This window comes from Melopsittacus undulatus, chromosome 5, assembly GCF_012275295.1.
Source record: "Melopsittacus undulatus isolate bMelUnd1 chromosome 5, bMelUnd1.mat.Z, whole genome shotgun sequence".
Classification (NCBI taxonomy): domain Eukaryota; kingdom Metazoa; phylum Chordata; class Aves; order Psittaciformes; family Psittaculidae; genus Melopsittacus; species Melopsittacus undulatus.
Genome location: NC_047531.1, coordinates 66,868,591 through 66,885,332, shown reverse-complemented (window position 1 = coordinate 66,885,332; position 16,742 = coordinate 66,868,591). Strand labels below are relative to the sequence as shown.

Sequence of the window (16,742 nt, the reverse complement as noted above, 5' to 3'; positions counted from 1 at the left end):
GTAACTCAGCACCACACAGCCACTCACTCACCCTCCCTATCCCTGCCCCAGGCAGAGATAGGGAGGAGAATTGAAAGAATGTAAATCTCATGGGTTGAGATAAAACAGTCCAGTAACTAAATCATAATACAAAACTACTACTACTTCTACTAGTGGTAAGGGAAGTAACAAGGGGAGAGAATATAAAACTGAAAGGGCAAAGGGAAAAAACAACAAACACAAGTGATGCACAATAGAATTGTTCACCACCCACTGACCACTACCTCGCCCAACCCAAGCAGCTATCTGCCTTTCTCGGTAACTCCCCCTCAGTTTATATACTGGGCATGATCTGCTGTGGTCTGGAATACCCCTTTGACTAGTTTGGGTCAGGTGTCCTGTCTCTGCTTCCTCCTGGCTTCTTGTGTCCCTCCTCACTGGCAGAGTACGAGACATTGAAAAGTCCTTGATCAGGGTAAGGACTACTGTTATCAGCACCAGAAACTCAGACCAAAGCCAAAACACAGCTCTAGGAAGAAAATTAAATTAGTAGCATGAGTACTAGGAAGAAAATTAACTCAATCATAGCCAAAACCAGGGCATAGCCTTGTCTTAGTATGTGGCAACTGATGTGAATTGAAAGGATGGCTTTATGTCTTGTTTGTAGCTCCTTATGTATTAAACTTTGAGGTTTAGGACATCTTTGAAAGTGCTTTGAATTGAGCAGCAGTGGCATCAAAATTCTTTATCTCTGAAAGTAGCATTTTTCTGAAGAAGTGAGCTGTATAGCTGTTAGACATAGCTGGGGATTCAGCCACATAGCTTCATATGCCACAGTAAATGCAGTAGTCCTGGTGTAAGTAATCCTTTAGTTAACAAGTGAAAATTACATTGGTATACTAAAACCTGAAGCCTTGAAAAGTGTTTTTAACATTATGGAGAATGGAATATTGCATTAAAACATGTCTTCAAATCCAGAAGTTGAAGTGCATGGTGAGTAAGGGAAAATAACCAGATACCTCTGTCAAAGAAGAAGATTTTGCAATATGCAACATTGGGAATTAAATTAATATTTCAAAACAAATGTTTTTATTTGGGTTAAATTGTATTTATATAGATGCAAAAACATAAAGGTGCTTTTCAATTTTCCTTCTAGAAATGGTCGAGATGCTTGTAGAGAGTTGATTGGATTTTTTTTTGCATGTGACAGATCCCTTACTGTGTATGAATTTCGGCAGTTTGGAAAAAATAGGTAGGATAAATTGAAATAGAAAACATTTTCCACTGTATCTAAGAAACTAAAATAAATTTAATTGTTTTAATAAAAGTTTTGAATTATTTCACAGAACAAATGCATTGCCTTTCATTCAGAAGGGAGTTTATCAACATCAGCGTGGGCAAAAGAAGGAAAAAGCTTATGATCTTAGTGACTTCTATGTTGTAAGTGTTCTGCTGCATGTAAGGCAACTTACTAATTTGGGAGTAATATTTAGATATTTAAGTTGAAAATTGTGATTTAGGTTTTAGGGAAGACGAAAAGTTTTCCCCCTCAGTTACATTTTCAAATTAGGGATTTTCAGGGTTCTGGATTGTTTTGCCGTCCCGACGTTTTAGGCATTGTTGGGTTTATATTAAGATGTAGTTTGCAGTTTTCCCACTAGAGGGTACAAGACTTCAGACAGTGGAGACCTTTTGTGGAGGGGGAAAGATGAACAACTCAGGAAGGAGAGTTTTGAAGATGAAGTAGACCAAAGTACTTGTTAAAAATTAGTAATCTTTACAAGGTCTGCTGGCATTTTTGACACGAGGCAATGATTAAATATTTTTTAATCACGACGAAATTGAAGGCTGTTTTTAACCTAAACTTTGAAAATGTTTAGCACCAGCTGTTTAGAGAAAACTGTTGAAACAATGGTAAACTTCATCTACTTGCTAGTCTAATGACCGAGTACAAATCATACTGCATCTTCTGTACTGATGTACCTCTGTAGTGGGTTAAGTGCTCCTGATTTAAGTACTTGAAAAATTTCTCAAGTACAGAGTGTTTCCACTGAGTTCTTCACATTCTCCTGCAAAAACCGTTTTTGAGTGAAGTTTTGAACGTAAAAGAAGAAAGCGTTACTTTTTAGAGTGTTTTGACTTATGAGCTGCCTAATCCTAATTATTTACATGTGGCTATGACATAAGAGTTTCCAGGATGTAATCGATTACTTTCTTTATTGTATGGAGGTTGAAGGTTTTTTTAAAATTTTAAGGTTTTGGGTTTTTTTAAATTTATTTATTGTCATGTGTATCTTTGCAACTTGCAGATGGGAATGTGCAGGTTCTGAATAAAACTGTGTCTTAAAGGCATCAAGAAAATGTATTGTGACTGAGTTTGATAGCTCTTTGGGATGATGTTATACCTCTGAATCTCTGTATCTGCAAAGTGGGTTTCTAGGCTGACATTAAGATGTACAAACGTGGAAATGGTTGAGACATTTGCACAATAACAGTGTCTCTGTTTCCTTCCCAGTTTATAAGTTCTGGGGGCTTCGTAACGCAATCCTGCGTGGATATTAGTTACAGTTATTGTTTTTGTTTTGGTTTGGGTTTTTTTGAGTCTTGGCATTTTTTTTTGCATTTAGAATCATAGAATAGTTGAAGTTGGGAAGGACCTTAAGATCATCTAGTTCCAACCCCCCCTGCCATGGGCAGGGTTTTTTTAGTTTGTTGCTTTTCTTTATCTCTCCTTCCCTCTTCTTCCAAACCAAAATGCATCTTTAACTTCACAGAGTGTGTGAGGTGTGTCCTCTGTCTTCAAGAGAGAAGAGGACTTTTTAATACTCAGACTTTATTTGGTAATAGAACTCTACTAATAACATATTTTTGTTCAATATCTATTAGTGAAATGCAACAATTTTAAACAATAGCATTATAATTAAGCATTGCAGCAATTATTTGAATTTTGGGAAGGCTACTTTTCAGTTGTTTATCTCAAGTATGATTTTAAGGTATTGAAGGTAACTGTAGAGGGTTTCTTCTGGTCTGAGAGGATTTCACTGTCATGGAACCAATGTGGCACCTTCTGTGACTCTCTTCTGTGGTCCAGCAAGATTTCATAAGGATGAAAGGAAAAGTAAAAATTGAAAAGTAGAGCCTGGCTGAGGTATCTGTAGTCTTGTGTTTCTCATCTATAGATTAGGCACCAGTAGGCCCTCTTGCTAGACAAACTGGTACCTAGAGAATAATGTGTCATCTTGGAGCCTGCAGCTGTTTTTATTTGTATTAGAAAAGCTCTTCTAAAAGGTTAACTGACCTTAGCTACACTTTTTCATCATTTCATGCCAAGGCTTTTAACAATTGCTTGGAAGTCTTGCAGAACGTATTTTATAAAATACAGTCTTTCTATAAATCATTGTATGCTTTACCAACAGGGAGCTAACCTAACTTTCCGAAGTGCTGATCATAACCTTCCAGAAAGTGTTAAACAGAACCCAATTTTCACCCTTCGTGTGATAAGTATTGATGAAGCAGCTATGGATTCTCTTAAGTAAGTGCAGCTGGTTTTCAAATTACCTTTCCTTCCTTCAGCAAAACCCATTTTTTATAATAAGAGCTTCTAATATCTTACTACTCATATTGCTAAAGAAAAATATATTTAGGCTGTTGTTAGAGACATTAGTAATATATGAGTGTAATTAAGTAGTTTTTTAGAATGATAATGATTAATTTTAAAATAAGAATTATGAAACTGTCTTGCGTTGAGGTCAGATGTTTTTATATACAAATACTGAAACTTATGTGATGACCTAAAATTCTGCGTTTGGGAGAAAATGCTTTTTTTTGTCATCAACAATATTATTATTGAATCTTTCATGAAGCTTATGTTAAAAGCTTATATGACTCATAGAATCATAGAATGGTTTTGGTTGGAGGGATCCTTAAAGATAATCTAGTTCAAACCCCCCTGGTGGTTAGGGACACCTCCACTAGACCAGGTTGCTCAGAGCCCCATCCAGCCTGGCCTTTAATACTTCCAGGGGTGGAGCCGACACAAATTCTCAGGTCAACTTGTCCCAGTGTCTCACCACCCTCGCAGTAAAGAATTTCTTCCTTGCATCTAACTTAAATTTCCCATCTTTCAGGTTAAAGCCATTCCCCCTTGTCCTGTCACTACATGACCCTGTAAAAAGTCCCTCTCCAGATTTCTTGTAGTCCCCTTTAGAAACTCAAAAACCTCTCCTGAGCCTTCTCCAGGCTGAAAAAGCCCAACTCCCTCAGCCTCTCTTCATAGCAGAAGTGCACCAGCCCTTTTATGATAATGCAAGTGTTTGAACACAGGCAGGAGAAAGATTGGAGGTTTTGCATTTTATTTTTTCTTTTTCACTTTTTCCTCTTTCTTTCTATCCTTTAATTTTTCCAGAACCACGTTTGCCACATGTTGAAGACTTCAGGCACTGGAACAGAATTTCTGCACTTAGTCTTTCAAAATAGGTTTCAGTAAATTATATTGTTCCATAGTTTGAAAGATGGAGGTCTCTTAAATAATTTTCCCATGATTAGGTGAATGGTTAATCTTCTGAGTATGCGTTAATTTTGAAGGTGTTATTCTCATTTCAGTACGTATACTGAAGTAAACTGTCTAGGGAATAAAGCATCTTTCTCTGGGGTTTCTGGCTTTTACTGAGAGTGTGCTGGTTTGTAGCACAAATAAAATTTCAGTATAAAATTTGTCACACTGCTGTGTTGCTTGAACATGGCAGTTACTTAACAGTGCTGGAAATACAGTCAGGGCTTGATTACTCACATTTTGGTGAGGAGTGTTAGCCAATAGCAGATGTTACAAGGTAGAAATTACTTAAAATCATGGCATCATACAAAGGGACCCCAAGAGGGCATCAAGTCCAACCTCCCTGCTCAGAGCAGGGTTTACTACAGCACGTTGCTCAGGGCTGCATCCAGTTTTGTTTTTAAATATCTCAAAGGATGGAGACTCTGTAACTTTTGTGGGCAAATGTATTCCAGTGTTCAATCCCCTTTGCAGTCCAGAAGTGTTTCCTGATGTTCAGAGGGAACCATTTGTGTTTCAGTTTGTGTCTATTGCCTCTGATCCTGTCACTGGGCTCCACTGAGGAGAACCCCTCTCAGTAGTCTCTACTCCCTCTGGTCAGATATTTATATACATTGGTAAGATCCCTCAGTCCTTCTTCAGCCTAAACAGTTCTGGCTTTCCCAGCCTTTCCTCGTATATCAGATGCTTCAATCCCTTCTTGACTAGGAACAGCAGTAACAGAATCTCAGTTAAATACATTCAGTATCTTTTGTAGATAGACTACTTCTGTTAGCACAACTTAACTGTTACTTTTGTTTCTGCAAGTGTTCAGACATATGAAGCTTGTTCTCAGTTACGATAATACTCACTTTAATGTCCCTTTACATTGAAAGTTTTGCAAATGAACCATTGTCAGCTAGCAGTACATAAAGCAGTAAATTCAAATTTAATTTGTTATAGAAATACTTAATTGTATGATGCTTAGTGCTAATTGTTCCCTCTATGCAAGGTTTCCACAAAGTCAAACACAATATAATGTAATTTCAGATGGTTTATGCAAGACATTTTACATCTCAGAAGTCTGTTGTTCTGGTAAAGAGCTTTTTCTTTCATTTGTTGCTAATCTTTTGCTTGTGAAATTTGAAGTTGATCCAGTGTAATCTGTTAAGGCTTCAGGAAGACCACCTGCTCACTGGTCTTTTTGGATTTTTTTGCTACCTGTGGTGGAACAGATTGTTTCTTTTTTTTTTTTTTTTTTCATAGTTTGTCTTCTTTCTGTTAGTGACTAAATTTCAGATTCTGAAGTCTGCCTCTTTCTTCTAAATGGGGGTGTTATTGAACTTTGTATTCTCTGGTGCATAACTTAAGGTCCTGTTATCTCCATTACTGTACTCACCAAGAATCCTACCCAGGTACAGGCCAGAAAGCCAGTTTTAGGCTTTCAGGAACACCTATGCCATGCTGTCACAAGCCATGAATCTTCTGGTTCACATGTGTTTTAGAGAGAGTATGCTGTCTGCTGTAGGTGGTTGCTAACTTTCCAGTTCAGGTGGTTTTGATATAGGCAAACTTTCAGGGACTTCATAATGGGAGGTACCCAAAGGGGAGATGAAAAGTCTTAATAGACAACAGGGAAGTAAGTCTTTGGCCTCAGAAAGAAGAAGGAGAAGTAGTCCATGGCAAAAAACTGATGAGCAAGCCGCTCAAAGCTGATAGTAGTTCTTTTCTATTTGGTTTCCTATTCCTATAAAACATTTGCAAGACTTTTTTGTTCTTCCACAATATTTTTTTCATCAACCTTTACAGTAATTTCTGATGGAGGCTCCTGGGAAGCCCTTCTTGGTAGGGGACTTGCCAGACAAAACATAAAATTTAACCATAATTCCTAGATCACACCTAAAATACCCTAATCCACCTTTGCATCAACACCCTTGCTGTGTATATTCTGAAGAGAGATTGTAGCTACTTCATGTCATGTAATTACCAACAAGAAAATCTTGTTGCTTTAACAAACTCTTCCAGTGGTCTGAGTTGAAGATTAGGACTATGTTGAAGTAAATTTCTGGATGCCTAAAATGGCACACAAGGACTTATCCACGATTAAGGAATTAGTAGAGGAGCTGTGAATGCAATATTGTCGGAAAGGAATATCTGCATATCTGCAGCTATTCAGCAAGGACTTTTGTGTGTGCCATCTCAAACTCAAGGAATTGGGTCCTATGCTTATATTTAATTCTTAAACTACCTGTATAATATTTGGTATGTTTTTTATTACAGTTGTTATGAATTCAGTAATATTACATTTAATTTCACCAATCTATGTTAATTTTTATTATTTTAGAGCTTCTATGGAATTCAGGCAAGAGTGTTTTCAGCAAGTGGTCGATGACAGCAAAGTTTTCAAGAAGATTCAAGGTTTGTGTCTACCAGAACCCATTTAATCTTAATTTCTGCATCTCTCTCTCTTTACAGCTCAATGCAAAGAGCAATACTGACATTATAAAGGTTTTACTAGCATAAATGGAATTGCACAAAATATAGATATTTAACAGAATATTGTTAGAATTTGATACCAGCATAAATCAAGCATAAGAATACTTTCTCCTCTCTCTTTAAATAAACAGTCTGGCTAATAGTAGTGGATTCACTACAGAATAATTGTGAATGTAATCAATAAAATGTTAGTCTCTGCATTGACATAATATTCTCTAAAAAAAATGCTGAAACATAACACTGATCCTATGTTAAAGTGTCATTAAGTTAAAAAACACTCTAATTTATTCAGTTAATTTTGTGCCAGATATTTCTTTTGGCCATTATTTCTATACACTGGTAAGTATTGTTTTTGGTGTTTGCCTTTTTTTTTTAAATAGTGTTTAATTATGCTTATTAAAATATGTGAATATAATTGAGTAGGATAGCTTGGAATATGTAAATAAATGTTACCAGGATTCTACCTACAGTCTTTAGGACAAAGACTTTTTTAAGATTCTTTGTGTTTAAAATTATGGAAAGATTCTCATGCAGTGTTGTGTATTACCTTTGTAACCTGTGGGCAAGAAAACCCTGTGAAACTTAACAGCTTCCAATTTGTAGAATCTCCACTATTTACTGTCATTTGCTAAATCTGTTTTAAGCAAACACTCTTTGGTCACTAAAATCTGCTTGGACATTTACTTTCAGAAAAATTGTTGGACTAATAACCAGGGATATTGTTTGATCTTTTAATTAGTGCATTTTTTTCCCCTCACATAATAGACATAAATGGATTTCTCAGTTATCTGATTACATTAAAAGTTTGCAAGTGTAGTCTAGAAGAAAGTTACATGTATATACTTCAAGACATCTTTTAACATACATCTGAGTTTGAACCTCACTGGAAAAATCTTCCTTCTTTCACCCTCCCACCTATTTTGCTTTATAATTGTAGATACAAGTAATTTGAAGATAAATATGATAATAGCATATGACTTATGTTAATAGAGTATGCTGAGAAACTCTGATATCCTTAAAAAAACTATTTTGACAAGGCTGTCATAGAAATAGCTCTCTGCTTATAATTTTGGAACAATTACTTATATTTATTATTGTTCCCATGTGTATTTAACATATTTGTACAAGGAAATATAACTGTGTCCCATAATGGCATGTTTGTGTTACCCAAGTAGCGTTCCTAAATTGTATTTTGACTCATGGCATGTAATGAGTTCTAGCAGAAATAAAGTTTTATAATCTGAGCATATAGAAGGTGATAGCCATTCCTTCTATGATCTCAAAAGCTTTGTTAGATGTTGCTGCTGCTTCATGTGATTACTACTCAAATGTTAAATAACTGATAACTTAATTTTGAACTGACATTCTCTCATCAAAAAGAAGAAGCCTGAATGCATAAATATGTAATTTTAGCCAGCAGTATCATAAGTAGTTGCAGTTTTCTTATCAGCTCCATAGCAAGCGGCTAACTTCAGGTGAACGTTGTGTCCCCTGTTTCTCTAATCTTCAGGTATACTCAGAGAGGCGCTAAGTAAAAGAGGATTTCGGGTTATAACAGGCATAGGAAAGTATTTCCGACAAGTAGACAAGAAGAGAAATGGTTTTCTCTCCCAGGCAGCCTTTAAAGAAGCTCTGAAACTATTCCATTTGGAAATTCCTGAAGGGGTAAGTCTAGCTGAAACTGTTATCTCTGGTATTATCTTACTTAAATTGATGGAATCACTTATTTTCTTTGCTTAAGTCTATGGTTTAATAGCTGTTTTTCCCAAGTTTGCCCCCCTTCCTCCATTGTGGTATAGTGGCATTTCTGCATTCAGTTCTTTTCTTGTGGTAATACTGGAACTTTATATTATAGCAATTGTTTTATTCTAGGACATAGTGAAGAACTTTGGCAAAATATTTTTAAATTGCAGGACTTTGAATCCCTATGGCTTATTCTTGATGACAGCAAGAGTGATAAGGTCGACTATGGAGAATTTACTCGTGCCGCATTTGGAGAAATGAATGAATACAGAAAAGCGTTTGTAAGAAAAGTAAGTTTTGTTGCAGGTATTCTAATTGTAGATACTTTGCAGTTTAACTTTGGAGTTAGTTACTCATGTTCTTGTTGTTTGGATTTTTTGTTGCTGTTGTGCAGTATTGCTTGTGCATTACTGTTCATTATGTGCATCGAGTAATTGACTATTTAAAGGTTTCAATGAGTTTATTAAAATAAATGTAGATTAAGGTACTGCATACTGTTTCATTATTGAATTAGTTAATTCTAAACTCCAGAATTTATTCCTGTATTATTTTGAGTTTATGTGTATGTGTGGTATTCTTACATTTTGGTGCAGTGTATAAAGCATCTGGCACCCTGAAAATATCTCTTCCAGAAGTCTGTTTCCTTATTTTGGCAGATCACTGTATCTGTATGAAGATTTTTTTCCCCCCTCAGTGTCTGAAATAGGAGGCAATAATACTTTCCTCCTTTGAGATCTACAAATGTAGACATTATATTTCTGAGACTTCTTGTATTTGAAATGCCCTTTGTTATATGTCTATAATGTAATGTGGAGCCATTTGCAATATGAAACACTGATTACAAACCAGCCAATAGAGTAATGACTGGATATCAAAATCAAGAAAAATGCCATATACTTTCATACTTTTAATAATGGAGGATCTAATTCTCCTAGCCTTCTGTACTGAGCAATGTGTACTTTAGTAAACTGAAATAAAGCTGCTGTTAGCAGTGCTGAAAAGGCTGTGTTGAGGCCTCTGTCAGAAGGATGCAAGAATCTTAGTAATTGGAGAAGACAGAAGGGAAGAAGGTTAACATCTGATTTTAAGGTTGAGTTAGAAATTTTGGAGAGAAGACAAAGGGTTTTTTTGAGGGGACATTTAATGTGAAAGCCTTTGAAATAAAATAATAATGAAGCTACATATTCTAGAGCAATTTTCTGGTATCTGGTGTTTTACATAAAATTGGTAAGTTGACATAATCCATTGCACAAGATCTAAAAATATGTGCTAGGTAGTAAGTATATTTGATGTTTACATCTTTCCACTTTTTTTTTCTTCCTTTATAGGCATATATGAAACTAGATTTCAACAAAACTGGCAGTGTGCCTATGGTAGATATCAGAAAATGTTACTGTGCAAAGAAGCATCCTCTAGTGTTGGCAGGTAATTCACATGAACAACAACAACAATCTGTGACTACTGAAATCATCTTGTTAGCAGAGATACTAGATCCAGAAACTGGTTGCAAATACAAAGTGTTTTCATATTGGCTGAGACTTGAGGTGTTAGGGAAAACCTTTTTCCTCTCATGACCTATAATGTGTCTGTCTAGAACATGACTATAGATGGTAATGGAGTACATATATACAACTTTAACACTTGCTTTTTATCAAGCTGAAAATACTGCATATATGCAGAGTAATTCCTTTCCCAACATGTGTAGAATTACATTTAAGCAGCTCTTTCTCAGCTTGGATGTGCAAGTTATCAGTGACACATATGATACTAGTAATTTTCACTTAGGAGGGTACTTTCATTTTCATATTACTGTGTTCCATCAAAATATGCAAGGTTTCCAACTGACACTGAATATACTCAGCACTTACAGTTTCTTCTGAATAAATTATTTCTGGGACAGGATTGTCTTCCTTTACAGAGGAAATGTTGGTTTCTTCATTATTTTTTTAGGATTCTCAAAAAAGTTTAAACTCTGCCATTGAAAAAGTAGCAGTTTAAAAATTTATATGTCAGTTTCTAAAATAACATCTCTTGTGTACCCAACTTGTCATTGTGAAATTCTCACTAGTGTCCTGACCCTTCATGTTTTATCTGTAGAAGAATGGATGGGTTTTCTATTGGCAGTGATTTTAATGGTAACAAATGAAGACACACAGTGATATAGGGATGTTCTGCATGAAAATTTTCCCAATACTATAAAGCTACGTTTTTTCCCTTTTTTCCTTTTTCTCAATGCTATGAAATCATGTTGAGTATAATCCTTAAGCCTCTAGAACACACATGTAAATTGCAGAGCACTTTTTCAGTGTAAACTTGCATCTTAAGTTTTTTCTAGTGCTTTGAACTTGTATTACATGTGAAACATATGCATGTTTCAGAAAGCAAATAAAACATATACTTTATTACAAGAAGACTTTCGAATTATTTGAGAATTAAAATTCTAGTTAACAAATACATTATTCAGTTTTTGCAGTCATTTCAATCTTCACAATCTCATTAGTTGAAATTAGGCTCATGTTTCTGCTGATAGGTAATACTATGATGTGCTATTAAAGTAAGAGGATTTCTGCAGCTGGTATTAAGTGAGCCAATTACTTAATTCTGAAATCAGAGTATTAGTTAAAAAAAAATAAATAATTTGCAAGCTAAAATTTGAAAGTTTCTTGCCTGAAGTATATTAAATTCTACATATTCACTGTTCTTGAAAATGTATTTAACAGAAAATTATACTTTCACAGGCAAAGCTACAGAAGAAGAAATTATATCATCATTTCTAGAAACATTAGGGGAGTCCTGCAGCAACCCCAATGAAGTGTCCTATTCTGAGTTTGAAGATTACTATGAAGGATTAAGCATTGGGATCATGGATGATAATGATTTTGTTAATATCTTAAGGAACCCTTGGGGAATTTAAAGTGGAAGATGACAAAAGTGAAGAAGAGGCATTTTCTAAATAAGGAGTGAGCTAAATAAGGGAGGATTTAGTCTTGATGTGCCTTTCTTCATAATTAGTGTCTTAAACTGATTTCAGGCACTGAAAATTTTAGCTGCTTTCAGAATAATAGGTGGCAAGTTTCTTAAAGTGTCCGTTGAGTCATGCTAACCACTTTTGAAATTTATAAATGCTGTTCAGTCCTTTTCATTGGAAATAATGAAGACTGTTTCCCATACCAAAAGGCATAATTTACTTGATACTAGAATGAAGTGGCCTATTTTAAAATAAGGAGGAATTATAATACTAAAATTCAGGAAGGGGTATACGTAGGAAGAGAAATTAGTTCACAGTGATGCATTGTGAAAAGCTTTAGATTTAACTGTATAAATATCAATGGTGGTTTCTCTTCAGTTTTCTTCTTATAAAAGTAGTATGTTTACTCTTATAGCATACTTTGTCTCATTTCTTGTTTCCTATGCTGGTACTTAGCTTGAAAGAGAGCAGGTCATCCTTTTCCAAGTTCGATGATGTCTGCAGTACTCAAAGGACAGAAATGTTGACACCATTTAGCCCTTTGGCCTGTAGACCGTCTTGACCTTATTTTTTCATCTTTGTCAGGCAGCTGAAGCTCAGCATTGAATCCCAAAGGTTTCAGTGAGCACATATATGTTTTGTAATGCACTTATTCCTTTTCTATATTTTGCTAGTAGTTTTCAAAACAAATAATTTATATTTAAATATCTGGTTTCTTTATTTTCTGTTGCTGTGATTTTCATTTTTTTTAGCTAAAACTTAGCAGTGGTATCTGTTGTCAAACTGATATATAGCATTTCCTATCTGCTCTGAAAGCATAAAACTCAAAAGTGTAAAAACAAAACCCCAAACCTAACCAAAGCAAAACAACCACCTCTGTCACAAGAAAAATAAAATCATGAATGAAATATTCCTTGCTACTTCAAATATTCAGCCAGATGCACTTTTCAATATAATACATGTCATTAATTCTGTAAAATTCTTTGTGTTAAGAAATAAGAGCTGTACTATTAATTATGTAGAGAGAGATATAGATAATCCTTGGTTTCAATATAACTGTCACCAAAATTAACTGTAAACTGAACTGCATTTCTTAAGCCTATGCAATTAAAATATATTAGTATCCTCTGTGCTTGTCTGCCTGGTTTTGAATTTATAGGCTATGGTTAACAGAACCTTCCTCTGAGACAGTATTTGTGTTTCATAGGAATTTAAGGGCAGTGCTGAAGTGAATGCTGAAATGAGCGGCTGTAGTCCCTCTGTGGGTGAGTGGTTCATTCTAGATAGAGCTCTTGTTTGAATAGCTTGTGTGTTTTGATTGTTTTTACCCTGCCCTCAGTTGTCAGCAGAATTGCAGTTTCTGCTCTAAATCCTCAAATGAGGGATTTTGGGGGGTCTTTTGGGGTTCCAAAACTCTGTATGTACTGGTTTGCAGAGAAAGGCAAACTCTGTCAATGCTTATTTTAAGCAAGAAGTCTGATGTGACTCATTAAAATTTTCTTGCTCCCCATTCCTGCTGTAATTTCTCTTGCTAAAAGGATTTTGTTAATTAGTGGTCTTGGAACTGGTGATTCTGAGAAGGGTAATTTCAGCTGGGTTTACAGGGGGACTGCTTGTTAATGTGTCTGTCCAAATAACTGAAAAATACTAAGTGCCATTTTTATTAGTTTTTCGAAGAATCACCTGCACTGTTTAGACTTGTTCACTTAGGAGAGTTGTACCAACATATAAAGCTGTAGCTCAGTTTAATAAATGTGAAAGTGATTGTGAAATGAGGTATGGACACATTTCTTTCTGCAGTGCTTAATTTCATTGTGGTGCTTTTGCGTAGATTATTCCATGTTATCTTTTGGAATGGAAAATTTGATGACTAGTGGATTTATCTTAGTGGGTCTGCTTATCAGCGTAGGCTGTATAGGTCACATCTGTTCCAAATTAAGTGGGTTTTATTTTGTTCTTATCACTAAAATGATGTACTGTTATAGGAATATTAGTTCCATAGCTTTAGTAGCCATGCTATGATATTCTTAATCTGAACGCAGATTCTTAACAGGGTAATCTGTGATAAATTCTAAAGGTCAGATGTTGCCTGAAAATACAAGTAGGTACTCTGGTAGTTATGTAGAACCTTCTAGTTATGTGATTTTTGTTAACTACAAGGTCAGTTATGCATCAGTGGCTGCCTCAAACCATCAGGTTTATTGTGAGTGTCAGTTGTGATCTAGACATCATCTATGTGAACAGACATCATCTAATGTGATATCTATTGTGAATTTTTAATGGCGCTCACACATGTCCCTTTCCATCTGGCCACTATTCTCATTCTCTAAACTTAAGATGGTGGCAACGAATTACAAGCAGCTTCCACCCAAGGCTGGCCCACCATGCTTGCAGTTACTGGGAAAACACAGAAACTGTGTTCTAACCAGGGTCTGCAGTGTCTGGCTTCTTTTCATTGATAGTGGTCTCAATACGCTGATGAATTGCATTCTGATTTGTTCTTATTTACTTGTAAACATTTGAAACTTTGTAAACCTGAATCCTTTTGTTTGATCAATGTTTGTAGCTGTAAAGCTGTCTGTGAGTTCCTACTGGGATTTTCTACCTTTTAAATATGTTTCAAACAAAACTTTTTCTGCATTTGTTACCTTTCTCAGAATTGCCTCTGTTTTCTGAATTAGGGCATGTTCTTAGTTAGAAGTGGTGTTTTTGGAGTTAGAAGTAGTGTTTTTGGAGAAGCTGATTGGCTTTTCTCCTGAAACTCACCGCTTAAATCTAGTTGTCTTCATGCCACCCTGATTTACACTTCTGCTAAAAAGTCTGAGCAACCCACTGTAATTGACAATATCAAAAGTGCATTATGCTGCCAATATATTTTGTGCTATTAGATGCATGCGCTCCCAGAAGACAAGTGGAAATTAATGAAGTGATGTAACTCCTTGTTCTCCAGGTCTATGACTACTTCATCAAATGAATATATACTGGCAATGTTATCCAGAATATTTAAAAGCATTTGTAAGAAGCAAAGCACAGACACATGTACAAACCTTCAATAGCTTCACTTTGTCAGCTAATAGAAATATGGCACCCTCATCTGGGAGAGACTTGTTGCTGAGAGGAGGTATTATGGATTCACACCCACAAACTCTCTGTTTCCATGAGTCTCTGCCAGATAATCAGATGTTGTGGGTCTTTGAGGCCAGAGAAACAAGAAGATTAAAATCTGTCTCCTACTGTGTGTTTGTAACAGAAGTGCTGTCTAGTTTTGGGGTTTGGGGTCTTTTGGTCTTGTGGAGTCTTTTTGGGGTTGGTTATTTGGTTTGTTGGTTAGGTTTTTTCTTTCTCTTTTTTTTTTGAGTATGATATCACTAGATAAGAAAAAATGAAAGCCTAGAACTGATTTCTTACATGTTGGCCTGCTAAGTCCATAGTAAAACAAAGATTTTTCTGTGGCAGAAAAAGGTCAAAGTAGAAAATCACATGCTTTGTTTTCAGGATATTACTTTAATAATTTATCCTTCCTCTACTCTCCTTCCTCTGCTTTATACTCGGCAACTTAGAGACTGGGATAATTCTGTGCTTGCTTTTTCATGTTGTTAACCATGTGGTCTTTGGGAAGCTGAGTTGGAAGGACTCTGGTAATCATGAGGCATCTCAAGTGACGAAAGAGGCAAGTAGAATTTCCTTCCAGACTTATTTAGGCTAATTTTCCCACAGAGAACATTTCAAAATGTTAACTGAACCAGAAGGTTCTTAGGAAACAAATGTGGTAAGAAAGTAACTGCATAGTGACCCTATAAAATACTTGGGTTTGTGATTCCTATACTTTTGTTGCATCCCTTTTTGATGGTGGGGAGGCAGAGGCTTAAAGATGAGCAAGTAACCTTCGGGAAAAATAAAAATAATCTGTCTATCATGAGTTTCTTACGTATATGATATCATTTGTTGTGTTTACCTGGAATTTATAGTGTGTGGGTACCTGTTTCCTGGCCTCTTTTCTCCTCAGTCAATTGTTACATTTTAAATGGAATTAATTGGATTTGTGCATGGAAATTCCTGTGTTTGTTGCTACTAGCAGAATTTTGTGTGTTCAGCATCCCCAGAGAAGCAGCTTTAAAATAAAATAAATGGCAGTTTCTTTGTGGATTGATTTTGTTGCTGCATTCTCATAAAAGGCATTTATTAGTTCAGGATCTTTTGCTGGCTTGTGTATTTTCTAGCTTGTGTTTTTTGACCTTTTGCTGTCATTTCCCCCCTCAGTTTTAGGAGAAAATAGGAATCTGAGGGACTCTAGAAAAGGTAGGAAAAATGGTATTTTGAAGGTGTGCTATCTAGCTATCTAACTAATGAGGGTTCTTCTTGTAGAAACCTGTCACTGCTTTCAAGCTGCCCTTTTGAGTAATCTCGAAGAACCTCTTTAGTGGACTGCTTACAAGTAGGCAGAACTTGAGAGGTCTTATACAGCTGGGAGAAGTGAAGGTACCTGCTTTGGTCTTGGTGCTGCAGGGCTCTCTGATAGCTGCTGCAGTGGTGGGCTCCTTTTTGTAACCTTTGTTGGGAGAGGCTTATGGGAAGGAGGCTTCTTGCAGTTGTTAAGCTACCTACCAATGTGCCAACCTAGAACACAAGGACTTTCCCTCTCATGGAAAAGCTGCTCTTTATAGCAACTTGTCAAAACATAAGCCACTTAGTACCATTTCCATCCTTTCCCCATATTTCTATTTTATGCTGTATCTCTGATTTAATTGTAAGTTGGGAGTGAAACTCTGCAGGAGCTGATTAATTCAGGTTTGAAAGGGCTCTGTTCCAAGAATAACTCCTGGTGTCCAGGTGGCCTCTTTTTATCTGTCCCATTTCCAGGGTGGTTGTTGGTACTTCTACTCGTGTTATTTTCAGAGTTTTGGCCAAGGCCATCACAAAACTCGGTCTGGGAGTGACATGCCATGGGTGATACCTGCTTCCCACATGTAGGGAAAACCCTAGGCTGTTATAGGAAAGCACAGGTTAAAATCAGAGGAAGCAAAA

General features: G+C 36.0%; 1 protein-coding gene across 3 annotated transcripts in view; it reads left to right on the top strand.

The window, feature by feature from the left end:
• Positions 1-12,841, top strand: part of CAPS2 (calcyphosine 2) — a 30,277-nt gene extending 17,436 nt beyond the window's left edge. For 2 of the 3 annotated variants that reach the window (XM_031047967.1, XM_034063341.1), the window contains 8 exons: positions 1,136-1,231; positions 1,326-1,419; positions 3,396-3,511; positions 6,855-6,928; positions 8,517-8,671; positions 8,920-9,039; positions 10,078-10,174; positions 11,488-12,841. In XM_031047967.1, the coding sequence (XP_030903827.1) occupies positions 1,136-1,231; positions 1,326-1,419; positions 3,396-3,511; positions 6,855-6,928; positions 8,517-8,671; positions 8,920-9,039; positions 10,078-10,174; positions 11,488-11,663 (928 nt within the window). In that variant the 3' untranslated portion in view covers positions 11,664-12,841. The remainder of the gene's footprint in view (positions 1-1,135; positions 1,232-1,325; positions 1,420-3,395; positions 3,512-6,854; positions 6,929-8,516; positions 8,672-8,919; positions 9,040-10,077; positions 10,175-11,487) is intronic. The other variant, XM_034063339.1, reaches the window with a different exon arrangement.
• The last annotated feature ends 3,901 nt before the right edge of the window (positions 12,842-16,742 follow it).